This window comes from Pleurodeles waltl, chromosome 9 (assembly GCF_031143425.1).
Source record: "Pleurodeles waltl isolate 20211129_DDA chromosome 9, aPleWal1.hap1.20221129, whole genome shotgun sequence".
NCBI classification, from domain to species: Eukaryota; Metazoa; Chordata; class Amphibia; order Caudata; family Salamandridae; genus Pleurodeles; species Pleurodeles waltl.
In genome coordinates this window covers 793,695,017-793,709,471 of record NC_090448.1, presented here as the reverse complement: position 1 = coordinate 793,709,471, position 14,455 = coordinate 793,695,017, and the positions used below count along the sequence as shown (strand labels likewise).

The following is a 14,455-nucleotide window of genomic DNA, read 5'->3' as shown; positions in this document are numbered from 1 at the left end:
ACACACTTCATTCTCTTAATGACAGGGGAGTATTAATAATTGGACTGGATACCTGGGACACCTTCATAGTCAAGACTGAGGTTAAAAATGACACTTGTCCCCCCTGAGCCAATGGTTCTGGTTTGGCATGCATTAGGAAATATAATTGAGTACTATCACCATAGTCACACCCACAGTCAGAAGAGGGCGCATGGCATTCATGCTATGAGTAAGTACACCGGGCACTATAGGCCCCCACGAACATTGGACACCACATGCCTGACAGGGTTTATACATCATCCATATGTATCATTAATCAATACAGCTCTAGGACAGTGATGTCCGCACAGCGCAAGACACTGACACCGCGACGGCTACCACACAATTGGGGCACACCACAGAGGCATTACAAGGATATCAGCATTTCCCATTGTGGACCTACGTGGGAAACAAGAAGGTGTAGTTGCTAACCGTCCTCTTGTATCACTTTGATGAATGGGTGTTACACACAAAATAAAGTTAACTATAGTTGGGGCAGCTGGTCCTGCCGCTGATGGTCCCTCTTCCCTCCTCCTTGTGTTGTACTACAGTTAAATGATGAAGGTTATGATTATGATGACTCAAGTCAGATGTCGTCTATGAGTATTATATAACAACAAATAAAGAGATTAAAAAAAAATATATATTCGGGTGCAAACAGGATCTTAAAAAAATTCCTCTACATGCCTAGTCATCCCTTTTAACATAGGGAGATAGTGAGATGCCCTATTTGTGGAAGAAAGAGTGTTAAATAAAAAAATCATCTTCTATGGGGTCTTTATGTAATGGAACCTGATGGTATGCAGCTGCTCTAACTAATAGCTCATTTAAAGATGTAGTAACATCAGGTGGAGATGGTTTTGCTGGATACAAATCAGGATCTGTGTCCCCTGGTGGGTCAGATCATATGTGTCCCAGAGTTCTAATGGTGGCTGTTGTGTATCATCAAATCCCTTGATCTTCTATATAGGAGTGTGGTGACCCTACTGAAGTGTGATGTATTAAATCCTCCGCCTCGAAGTGTGAGGACTGTGGTGAAGGGGGTGGAGGTGGAAGAGATGGTGGTAAAGGTGGAGGTATTAGACTGGTAGCAATGTCCTTCTTCCTTTTCTTCTATGGAGGTGGTTGTACATTAGTAGCCTCCTCAACTGAAGTCTGTGTCTTAGGATGGGCAAATTTAGCAACAATCCGACCAGTATATGGCTGAATGTGAATAGTATTTTGTTTCGGATCAAGCTTTTCAGCCATAGTCTGTAAAATATGCTCTGGCACCGAAACAGATGATTTTGATCCAAATGTGAACGCTTTTGGTACCGAAGAATGATTTTGCTTTGATGTTGAATAAAACTCAGTTTCGATGCTGTCGGAACTGAAGACAGCCTAGTTTGGGTCTAAGCCGAAACCTTGGAGGCTGTTTTGTGTGAGGAGTCTTTAAGCTTGGCCTTCGGTGATGAGCCGGAAGGCCAGGCATCCTTGGCAACTGTTCGGAGCAGACCATGGCCTGCTGGCAGTGGTGGCCCAATAGCATTAATCTCTGTTTAAGCAGCATGCTTCTTTAGAATATGGGGCTTTGTACTCACTGCGTGCTGCGCTGATGGTACCTGTTGTGACTGCATGCCATCTTCATCTTCCTATTTGGATCCCAATTCTGCAATTGATAAGGCCTCCTCTTCCACTGCAGTAGCCTCTTGGAACTCTTCCTACGGCTCGATGTCTTGGATACAGAAGATATACGGTGTGTCTTCTATGCCCTTTCGCTGCATTTCTTTTTGACGTGCCTGATGATCTCGTAGTGTCTTCTTCTACCAAAACAATCGGCAGGCCTCACAGTCCTCTTCATTTTGGTCCAGTGATAAAGACTGCACACCGAGTGGAGGTCTGTGTGGGGGTACTTGGCGTGACACCTGGGGCAAAAACGAAAAGCTCTCCGTTCCAACAGCAGTGCATTTCAAATTGATACCGAAGTGTTGAAAATATAGATACCCAATCAGGCATGGCCTGAAGGCCATAGGCCAGTGGTATTCAAACTTTTTAATGCAGCCCCTCCAAGTTGAAAAGTAAAAATCACTGGCCTCCCCTTTGAATTTTTCGCATTTTTTTAATAATGATGGTAATGTTTAAAATGTCTAGACTTATTTAAACATTGCAGTTAAGTACTGTTACCTTTTTTAAAAGGCAATAACGTGTTTCTGCTTAATACAAAGCACTGGTATCTGTACAATGTTTGTTTTGGCCAGAGCCTGCCCCCCCAACCTCCATGGGATTACTTGAGGCCACCCTAGGGGGGCCGCCCCCCAGTTTGAAGACCCCTGCCGTAGACGAACTAAGTCGATCCGACGAGCTGTGTTTTTCTTCCAGAGTTGTCAGTATGTGAGTATAACGAGATCGAAAACAATACACACAAATATAACTTTTATAACTATTCCAAAGGGGGCCTGAGGCGATCTCGATCTGGAACACCGACGAACATGTCCGAACTCAATGGCGGAAACAAAACAATCTAACAATGGAGTTGATGACCATGCGCAGCATCACTAAAAAGAGGGGTCACTTTACCTTGTGACACTGATGACTTCTTTGAAGAAAAACAACTTGTATACATCCAGACCTAACACTAGATGGCAGAAGTATGCACAGCATGTGTATCTACAGCCACACATGCCATTGAACAGTCATTTTCTTTACTTTACGTTAATAAAGCCACCATTGCACACGGCCAGCAGTTGGAAGCAGGGCCTGGCCTGCGGCTAGACCCTGCAAGCAACCCTCTTAACCGCCCAACCCCAAGCTGCATACAGCTCTCTGGCCGTGCACGGCAGTAGTTGGCCTCGGCCTGGCTCTCTGGATGTGAGAATACATGTTAAAGGATGTATCTGGGGGTGAGAGTGTCTGCCCGAGTGTGAGAGTAGGTGCATCAGTGTCTTAGTGGATGTATCAGTGTCTGTGTGGGTCTATGACTGGGTGTGTGAGGGTTTCAGTGGGTCTGTGAGTAGGTGCATGAGTGTGAGTGGGTCTATGAGTTGGTATGTGAGGGTCTAAGTGGGGCTATGAGTGGGTATGTGAGTGAGTGGGTCTGTGAGTGGGTGCATAAGGGTCTGAGTGGGTGTGTGAGTGAGAGAAAGAGGTTAAAAAAGAAATTGAGAGAGAGAGTTTTTTGCCCTTTGATAAATTATATACTTAGGATGAAATATTCCTGGACAAATTTAAAGGAAAAATGTATTTGTCAATTAAAAAGAGTGAGCTAACCTTTCATTATGACCCTTAAACCTTTAAAGCTTAAAAGAAATTAAAGTAGGGGAAATGACCATAGACAAACCAAGACTAGAACCCTCAACTTTCAGTGTAAGAATCTGAGACCCTAACCATTATGCCACATGTGACTGCTTAGAGAGACCACTGCAATAACTCTCTCTCTCTCTTCCATCCCACCATGAGATGGAATAGAAAGAGATAGTGACAGGACCCTGCATGAGCCTCAAGGTCCCAACAGTCCTAGCCCGCTCCCCACGTCCTGTGGGAGCCGGCATTGCTCCCACAAGCAGGGAGCATGCACAGTTTCCTTGTCAATTGTCTTGCAAATGTTGCAGTATGATATCAAATATACCATACAGGATCTCAATGAAATAATATGTGGAGTAGTTAGCTCTGCATGGCGATGGCGCGCTCTATAGTTACCTTAGGGCGTGAGTAATAGTTACTTAAAAAGAACCCTAACTATAACTGCTGAATTTCTACGGTTTTGTACGAGTAAATTCAGAACCTGACTATAACGTCCCTGTAACCTTTGTTTTTTTCAGTGAATTTGAATAGTTTTTTTTTTTTTAACATAAAGCAATTTTTATTACCAACATTATTCCAACCCCCCCATGCATGGCCCAAAGGTTGGTCGCAAGACCTGGCCTACAGCAAGGTCTTTCAGCAAAGCCCTTATAACCACCCAACTCCATGCCACGCAAGTCCTTTGGCTGCAGGCAGCTCAGGCTGGCCACATGGCCTGTCTCTGTCAGTGGATCTTTGAGTGGGTGTGTGAGTCTGAGTCGTGTGAGGAGGTGCATGAGTGTCTGAGTGGGTGTGTCTGGATGCATTATTCTCCAAGTGCATGTATGAGTGAATGAATTAGTGTATGAATGAGTAGGTGTTTTTTCTTTCACATATTTCCATATTCACAAATTTTCACAAATATCGAGCATGGTGATGCAAAATTAATTTAAACCCATTATTTGCAGTTAAAACACACCTATAACCCACCCCTGGGGTCAGGGTATCTTCACCCTGACCCCTTATGCCACTTTCAATTCCAGTGAAGTAAACTGGTGGCCACAACTTTGTAGTCAGGATCCAGTCAGCCAATTGGAACGCTTCTTTTTGGAGGCGTATTCGTGAAAAATTTGCAAATTTCACTCATTATTCGTGAAATATTTGCGACCAGCAGTATGGAAAATGTCACCTACCCAGTGTACATCTGTTCGTGGCATTAGTCGCTGCAGATTCACAACTAACTTTCCGACCCGAAACACGGAGCGAAAAGGAACACGTCCGAACCCGATGGCGGAAAAAAAACAATCTAAGATGGAGTCGACGCCCATGCGCAATGGAGTCGAAATGGGAGGAGTCCCTCGGTCTCGTGACTCGAAAAGACTTCTTCGAAGAAAAACAACTTGTATCACTCCGAGCCCAACACCAGATGGCGGGATGTGCACAGCATGTGTATCTGCAGCTACACATGCCATCGAACACAAATTTATCCCTTTAACATCTCAAAAACTACTGAACAGATTCACACCAAATAAGTGAAAGCGTAATCTGTGCACCAACAGCAAGCTTTCTTCCAAATTTGGTGTAAATCTGTCCAGTGGTTCTGCCTATAGTCGTTTCTAAAGAATCTTATGGGAATTAACATGGAAATGCAACGTTTTTTAACTCCCTTTTTCTCATCCCCCGCTTGACAGATCACCCCGAAACTTACCATTTGCAACAAGAATCACCGCAACACTTTTTTTTTTTTTGTTGAAAAATTCGTCAAACAGTGCCAAAGATACAGGCAAGTCAAAAAACGCTTTTTCAATGGAAACATGGTCCTAACTATAACTACCTAGTGGCCACTAGGTACGATTAATGTATGTGTGTGTGTACATATATATATACAGAGACTTTATAGTTAGGCTCACATTTTAAACATACAAAACCATAGAAATTCATCAGGTATAGTTAGAGTTACCTCAACTAACTAAACTATAACTTGTGCTCTAAGTTAACTATAATTTGCGCTTTTTCCATCAAAATTTTTACTGCAAATATTACATTGATATTATCAATGATGTTAACAAACATGCCATGAGTGCCATATTTTGTGGGTTAATTAGCAGTGCATTGCGAGGGCGCTAGTTATAGATACCTTAGGGCACGAGTTATACTGCAAAAGTCAAAATACCTTTTTCTATCCCCCCAGATCCCACTCTACTCGTAAAAAAGTGGCTTTCCTAAGAACATTCCCATGGCTGACATCTGTAAAGCAACCACCTGGTGTACACCACACACCTTCACAAAACACTATTGTGTGGATATATTGGCATGGCATGCCAAAAAAACTAATGTTGGCCAGGCTACTCAAAGCACACTTTTTAAGACCTCTGCAACATCATCAGGCAAACCACAACTTAGGGAAGGACTGCTTTACAGTCTATGGACAACTTGTGTATCTACAGCCACACATGCCTCAAACAGAAATATTACTTACCCTGTATGCATCTGTTCGTGCCATGTAGTACTCTTGTTTCATTCACATGCCACCACCCTGCTCCAAGGAAGCCATTTGTTGTTGCAAATGTCCTTTATTCTTTACTTTTTATGCATGGTCATCTCTCTTTTCTATATCACTGCCCTACATTTTCATCCTCACTTGCTGTGCGGAAAGCAATCTAACAATGGAGCTGATGTCCATGGGCATGACCGTAATATGGGGAGTCACTGCACCTAGAGAAGAGAAGACTTTTCCGAAGAAAAAACTTACACACATCTGGGCCAAACACTAAATTACATGAGTATGCACAGCATCTGCATTTATGGCCACACGTGCCTCAAACATATATATGGAAAATGTCACTTACCCAGTGTACATCTGTTCGTGGCATGAGACGCTGCAGATTCACATGCTGTGCATTATCCTGCCATCTAGTGTTGGGCTCGGAGTGTTACAAGTTGTTTTTCTTCGAAGAAGTCTTTTCGAGTCACGAGACCGAGGGACTCCTCCCATTTCGGCTCCATTGCGCATGGGCGTCGACTCCATCTTAGATTGTTTTTCCCGCAGAGGGTGAGGTAGGAGTTGTGTATATAGTAATAGTGCCCATGCAATGCAGTAAGTATGTATGTACATAATGTGTCTAAAAGTGATATATATTTACAAATTTACAAATGTACAAGTTTTATTAACATTTAATATATAATTTTGATCAACTTTTAACGGCTACAGGCTCCCGGGGAGGCGGGAGGGCGCATGTGAATCTGCAGCGTCTCATGCCACGAACAGATGTACACTGGGTAAGTGACATTTTCAGTTCGATGGCATGTGTAGCTGCAGATACACATGCTGTGCATAGACTAGTAAGCAGTTATCTCCCCAAAAGCGGTGGTTTAGCCTATAGGAGTTGAAGTTGTTTGAAATAATGTTCGTAATACTGACTGTCCTACTGTGGCTTGTTGTGTTGTTAACACATCCACACAGTAATGTTTTGTGAATGTATGAGGCGTAGACCATGTGGCTGCCTTACAAATTTCTGTCATAGGTATATTTCCTAGAAAGGCCATTGTGGCGTCTTTCTTCCTAGTGGAGTGTGCCTTTGGAGTAATAGGCAGTTCTCTCTTTGCTTTAACATAGCAAGTTTGAATACCTTAACTATCCATTTGGCAATGCCTTGTTTGGATTTCCTGCATGAGGTTTTTGAAAGGCTACAAACAATTGTTTTGTTTTGCGAAACTGTTTTGTTCTATCAATGTAATACATTAGTGCCCTTTTGATGTCTAATGTATGTAATGCCCTTTTGGCTACTGAGTCTGGTTGTGGAAAAAAGACTTGGAGTTCCACAGTTTGATTTAGGTGGAACGGTGATATAACTTTTGGTAAAAATGTTGGATTTGTGCGTAGAACCACTTTATGTTTGTGTATTTGTATAAAGGGTTCTTGTATGGTAAATGCTTGTATTTCACTTACTCTTCTAAGAGATGTGATAGCTATTAGGAAGGCTACTTTCCAGGTTAAGTATTGCATCTCACAAGAGTGCATGGGTTCAAATGGTGGACCCATGAGTCGTGTTAATACAATATTGAGGTTCCATGAGGGAACTGGTGGTGTTCTTGGGGGTATGATTCTCTTTAGACCCTCCATAAATGCTTTTATGACTGGGATTCTAAAAAGTGATGTTGAATGTGTAATCTGCAGATAGGCAGATATTGCTGTGAGATGTATTTTAATAGACGAAAAAGCTAGCTTTGATTTTTGTAAGTGTAATAAGTAGCTTACAATGTTTTTTGTGGACGCATGTAGTGGTTGAATTTGATTATTATGGCAGTAATAAACAAATCTTTTCCATTTATTTGCGTAACAATGTCTTGTAGTAGGTTTCCTAGCTTGTTTAATGACCGCCATACATTCTTGTGTAAGGTCTAAATGTCCAAATTCTAAGATTTCAGGAGCCAGATTGCTAGATTGAGCGATGCTGGGTTCGGGTGTCTGATCTGCTGTTTGTGTTGAGTTAACAGATCTGGTCTGTTTGGTAGTTTTATATGAGGTACTACTGACAGATCTAGTAGTGTCGTGTACCATGGCTGGCGTGCCCAAGTTGGTGCTATTAGTATTAGTTTGAGTTTGTTTTGACTCAATTTGTTTACTAGATACGGAAGGAGTGGGAGAGGGGGAAAAGCGTAAGCAAATATCCCTGACCAACTCATCCATAACGCATTGCCCTTGGAGCGAGGGTGTTGGTACCTGGACGCGAAGTTTCGGCATTTTGCGTTTTCTTTTGTTGCGAATAGGTCTATTAGTGGTGTTCCCCAGTTTTGAAAGTAAGTTTGTAGTATCTGGGGATGAATTTCCCATTCGTGGATTTGTTGGTGATCTCAACTGAGTTTGTCGGCTAACTGGTTTTGAATTCCTGGGATGTACTGTGCTATTAGGCGAATGTGATTGTAATCGCCCAATGCCAAATCTTTTGTGCTAAGAGACACAGCTGTGATGAGTGTGTCCCTCCCTGTTTGTTTAGGTAATACATTGTTGTCATGTTGTCTGTTTTGACAAGAATGTGTTTGTTTGCTATTAACGGTTGAAATGCTTTCAATGCTAGAAACACTGCTAGTAGTTCTAGATGATTTATATGAAGCTGGCTTTGTTGAGCGTCCCATTGTCCATGCATGCTGTGCTGGTTGAGGTGTGCTCCCCACCCTATCATGGAAGCATCTGTTGTGATCACGTATTGAGGCGCAGGGTCTTGGAATGGCCACACTTGGTTTAAATTTATAGGATTCCACCATTGAAGCGAGGAGTATGTTTGGCGGTCTATCAACACTAGATCTTGAAGATGACCCTGTGCTTGTGTCCATTGTGTTGCTAGGCACTGCTGTAAGGGCCGCATGTGTAGTCTTACGTTTGGGACACTGGCTTTGCATGAAGACATCATGCCCAGAAGTTTCATCACAAACCTTACTTGATAGTGTTGGTTTGGGTGCATGTTTAGTATTACGTTTTGGAATGCTTGTACCCTTTGTGGACTTGGAGTGGCAATCCTTTTTTGTGTGTTGATTGTTGCTCCTAAGTATTGTTGTATTTGACACGGTTGTAAATGTGATTTTTGGTAGTTTATTGAGAACCCTAACTTGTGAAGGGTTTCTATGACGTAGTTTGTGTGTTGAAGACACTGTTGCTGAGTGCTGGTTTTTATTAACCAATCGTCTAGGTAAGGGAATACGTGTATGTGCTGTCTCCTGATATGTGCAGCTACTACCGCAAGGCATTTCGTGATTACTCTTGGTGCTGTTGTTATTCCGAACTGTAACACTTTGAATTGGTAATGTACTCCTTGGATTACAAATCTTAAGTATTTCCTGTGGGAAGGATGTATGGGTATGTGGAAGTAAGCATCCTTGAGATCTAATGTTGACATGTAGTCCTGTTGTTTGAGCAAGGGAATCACGTCTTGAAGTGTCACCATGTGAAAGTGATCTGATTTGATGTAAAGATTTAGTGTTCTGAGATCTAAGATGGGTCTCAGTGTTTTGTCCTTTTTTGGTATTAGGAAATACATGGAGTAAACACCTATTCCTTTCTGATGGTTGGGTACTAGTTCTATTGCATCTTTTTGTAACAACGCTTGGACTTCTAGTTGTAATAGATCCAAGTGCTGTTTGGACATGTTGTGCGCTTTTGGAGGCACATTTGGTGGTGATTGTAGGAATTCTATACAATAACCATGTTGGATAATGGCTAGGACCCACAAGTCCGTAGTTATGTGTTTCCAATTTAGGTAATAATCTGTGAGTCTCCCCCCCACTGGTGTTATGTGTTGGGGATTTGTGACATTGGAGTCACTGTTTAGTTTGTGGGGTTTTTGGGCTTTGGAATTTCCCTCTTGTTTTAGGGAACTGTCCACCCATATATTGTCCCCGAAAGCCTCCTCTTTGGTATTGGCCCTGGTATGTGGGTCTAGCCTGTGAGGTAGAAGGCTCTGTGCTTTGGGCCCGAAACCCCTCTCTAAAGTGTGGCTTCCTAAAGGTGCCTCTGCTTTGTGGAGAGTAGAGCGCGCCCATGGCTTTGGCTGTATCAGTGTCTTTCTTTAGCTTTTCTATAGCTGTGTCCACCTCCGGCCCAAACAATTGTGGTCCATTAAAAGGCATATTTAGAACAGCCTGCTGGATCTCTGGCTTAAATCCGAAGGTGCATAGCCATGCGTGTCTCCGAATGGTGACTGCTGTGTTTACTGTTCTGGTGGCTGTGTCTGCTGAGTCCATAGCAGATCTTATTTGGTTGTTGGAGATACTTTGGCCTTCCTCCACAACCTGTTGGGCACGCTTCTGAAACTCTTTGGGAAGGTGTTCAATGAAATGTTGCATTTCGTCCCAATGTGCCCTGTCATATCTTGCCAATAAAGCTTGCGAATTGGCAATTCGCCATTGATTGGCTGCCTGTGCTCCCACCCTTTTCCCTGCTGCATCGAACTTCCGACTTTCCTTGTCGGGTGGTGGTGCATCCCCCGAAATCTGTGAGTTTGCCCTTTTCCGGGCTGCTCCTACTACCATTGAGTCAGGAGTTAGCTGTTGCGTTATGTACACAGGGTCCGTAGGGAGAGGTTTGTACTTCTTCTCCACCCTAGGTGTGATGGCTCTGCCTTTGACTGGGTCTTGAAACACCTGTTTAGCGTGTTTTAACATGCCTGGTAACATAGGCAAACTTTGGTATTGGCTATGTGTTGATGACAGGGTATTGAATAAAAAGTCATCCTCTATAGGTTCGGAATGCAGTGCTACGTTATGAAAAGTAGCTGCCCTGGAGGCCACCTGCATGTAAACAGTACTGTCTTCTGGTGGTGATGGTCTTGCCGGGTATCAATCCGGACTATTATCAGATACTGGTGCATCGTACAGATCCCATGCATCTGGGTCATCTTGGCTCATCCCTGTGTGCGTTGGTGATTGCATCATTGGGGGTGTTGCAATTGGGGACAGTTGTGGTGAGTGCGGTGGCGATGGCTGTGGTGAAAAACGTGGTGGTGTTTTTTATTTAGCCACCTTTGCTTTTGGCTGCTTTTCTGTTTCATGGAAAGCTAGTTTCCGCTTCATTTTAATTGGGAGAAGAGTTCTTATTTTCCCTGTGTCCTTCTGTATATGGAGCCTCCTCTGTGTATAGTCTGGCTCTCCCATCTCTAGTTCTTATCCAAATTTATGGCCTTGTAATTGTGAGGAAAGGACTTGTTCGTCGGTATAGGAGCTTTGTTTTGTCTCCGAGGCTGGATGTTTCGGCATCGAAACCTTTTCAGCAGTCTTTTTCGGCTCCGAAGCAACTTTTTTAGGTTTCGGGGTGCCGATCTCTCGGTGCCGAGTTTGGTCGGAGACGGTATCTCGGTGTCGAGTATACTCTGTGCCGGTATCTCGACCGGAGTCGGATGTCTTCGGCTGGTGTGTGCCCTTTTTCAGTGCCGATGCTTGGTCACCATGCTTACGGGTAAAGCCATGGCCTGATGGCGGTGGCGTCCCCTGGGCTTTCATAATTTCTGAGTGAGTTTTGGCCGGGGCTGTTTTACTCACGGTTTGTTGCCTCGCCGGCTGCTCATTCTTGGGCTCGTCCGAGTCCGAATCAGGAATGGAGAATGTCTCCTCTTCTTCGACGTCGGGCTGTCCAGCCGGCGTCGACGCCATTTGAAGCCTTCAAGCTCTCCGGTCCTGTAGCGTCTTTTTCGACCGAAATGCCCGACAGGCCTCGCAGGTATCCTCGTTGTGTTCGGGGGACAAACACAAATTACAGACCAAATGCTGGTCTGTATAAGGATACTTAGCGTGGCATTCGGGGCAGAAGCGGAATGGGGTCCGTTCCATGAGCCTTGAAGACGCACGCGGTCGGGCCGACGAGGCACCGCCGGGGAGTGGAAGCCCCGAAGGGCTGCCGGAGCTCTTCTTTTCTTCGGTGTCGATGTGCTATTGCTAACCCGATACCGAGCGCAAACAATACCGTCGAATTTTCCGATTGTTAACTAACTTTTCCGAACCGAAACACGGAGCGAAGAGGAACACGTCCGAACACGATGGCGGAAAGAAAACAATCTAAGATGGAGTCGACGACTATGCGCAATGGAGCCGAAATGGGAGGAGTCCCTCGGTCTCGTGACTCGAAAAGACTTCTTCGAAGAAAAACAACTTGTAACACTCAGAGCCCAACACTAGATGGCATGATAATGCACAGCATGTGTATCTGCAGCTACACATGCCATCGAACATATATATATATTTATTTTCTTGGACATTTTACCTTGATCTGCTGCCTCTAATTGTCCCAACTCTCATCTTGCAACAATCAGAACAAACCAACCTGAACAATTCCACAAAATTTGCATCACCATATGATATTGAAAACCATCCTCCAGTCCTGTGCTTTCTTTTAACAACAGAATGCATGTTGTCAATAGCAGTCATGGTATTTTCAATTAAACGATCTGGACCAGATATTAGAGTTCATCAAAAAACTTAAAGCCCAAGGGTTGTATTTGTTATTGCTCGTAACATGAGGTCGCTGCTAACAGTAACCCTAAATGTCTACCCTTATGATGTTTTATATAGAAGTCCAGGGCCATCAGACAAAGAGCGAGGAGCGCTCCAGTCATTTTTGATTTAAGACCCATTCAAGAGAGTGTAGATATATTTCTACACATTCTACAAATTATGGCAAGTCTCAACTGCACACTGCATGGAATTTTCAAATGTTTTGCAACCTGCTACACAACGACTCTGAAGACAGCATAACAGACCCATGGTTAGAGTTTCATGACCTGATCCAAGGGAGAGAATTAAGGCTTTCATGTTCCACACTATACCTACATCAAACAGGATTTCAGAATGTTGGGTGAGGAGCTGAGGACATAAAGCTCTACTCAGCATACCTTTGCGGTGTTGTCCCTGGTGATTTGGTCTGTGAAACACCATCCCTGGCATTATAATTATCATCTCCTGCCCTCTAAAAAATAACTTGCTGGAGGACTCTGTATTACGCTGCCTCTGGAAATTTCAGCGAAGACTGCAGGGAATCGATAGCAGAGGTATAACGGTAGTAGAGGCAGTTAAGAGCCAGAGGTATAATGATGCATGCAGCTCTGAGCTGCTATCTAAGGCAAAGAGGCTCCTCTGGATCCAGAGAAGTGCTCAACTGTGCATGGAGTGGTCTCAGGTGACCTAGAGAACTCACTATGCTAGCACTAGATCTGTGTCCAGATTCTGTGTGAACTTTGAGAGAGTAAGCACCCCGAGACTAGACTTGCTTATGCTCTACAGACAGGTCAGTCTCACATTACCTGGCCAGGGAGCACAGCATGACTTCTCTGGGAGCTGTGTTCACCTTTCGGCACCAGGGACAGAAGAAGGTAGGTAGCACCATCTGTGTTACCCATCCCAGCAAGCTTAGACTGGCGACTTTATGATCATGGATGGCTCCTGATTTGCATGCAATTTTAAGACACAGACTCAAAGTCTAGAGACTGAACAGAAATAGGAAATGCTGTCAGTGGATAACGTGTTAATATCACACAAGATGTGTGACACTTGGCAGGCATGGGCAATAGAGTAGTAGTCATAAGGTTTGATGAGACAGGGACAGCTGAGAAGAGGTGGTGGACAGTGTGGACAAAGCAAATGCTGAGAAGAGCGAGAGGGTGAACTGGGTGGGAAGGGGCTGGGGTGGCAAGAACTACTGAGGAGGGGTGATGCATTACTGAGGAGACAAGACAGACTAGGGAGCCAGACTGAGTGAAGAGAGGTAGTAGACAGAGACTGCCTAATAGAGGAGGTGGGTGTACTGGAAAGCAGCCGAATGAGGAAAGAATTGATGAGGAGAAATGAAGTAGACAAAAGAAAGAGTAATGCTGAGGGCAGAGTAGGTACACAGGTACAATGAAACTGCTAAGGGAAATGAGAAGAAATCTGGAAGACAGAAAATGCTGATGAGAGATATTGCAAAGAAGAACGTCTATAGGGAATATGAGGCATTACAAATATAAACATACCTTTTCCACAAGATCTATGAAGAAGTCCCTCACATCTTTGGTGTGTGTCAGGTTTGCTGCAATATTGATTAACCCTCTGGAGAGCGTCTGCAGAATATGAATGATAATATGAACATTCCGAATTCTTTCAAATTATTTATTATAAACTGTCAGAGGTTGTCATCCAATAAGCCCAACTTTCTCTATAACAAGTCACTCAATTACACCAATTCAACCCAATGTTACGCTGAGCACTCTTAGGTAATCTTTTATCACACTATAGAGAAATGTTATCGTTTGGACCTAATACAGAGAAACAAAAGCCCCCCAAAAAGCAAAACAGACACACAGACATGCACTTGTGTAAGTTCACTTTCCTTAAATGGGATAGTGAAAACTTGAACCGGCATAATTTGTCACTGGAACTAGCAGGCCAAGGAGGTCCTACTCTGAACTAGGTTAGAGTTACCCACATATGGCTTTTACAGCATTGCCTGCTTGCCTGACAGGTGCTGGCACTGAAATTGTAGTAAGTGACACAGTAATAGTCGTGGCAATAACCCTAGCGGAATGAGAAGGAATTAAATACTACTTTTACAATTCTACCTGCTGGGTTGTGCAGGGAGTAATGCTGAAGTATTGGACCCTGGGAGGGAGAGGCAAGTACTCCAGATAAACATACGGAACTCAGGTCTGCCAACTTTAGC

General features: G+C 43.8%; 1 protein-coding gene across 5 annotated transcripts in view; it reads right to left on the bottom strand.

Moving 5' to 3' along the window:
* FIBP (FGF1 intracellular binding protein) overlaps window positions 1–14,455 on the bottom strand; it is a 156,821-nt gene that overhangs the window by 75,715 nt on the left and 66,651 nt on the right. For all 5 annotated transcript variants that reach the window (XM_069208022.1, XM_069208025.1, XM_069208023.1 and 2 more), the window contains one exon: window positions 13,770–13,856. In XM_069208022.1, the coding sequence (XP_069064123.1) occupies window positions 13,770–13,856 (87 nt within the window). The remainder of the gene's footprint in view (window positions 1–13,769; window positions 13,857–14,455) is intronic.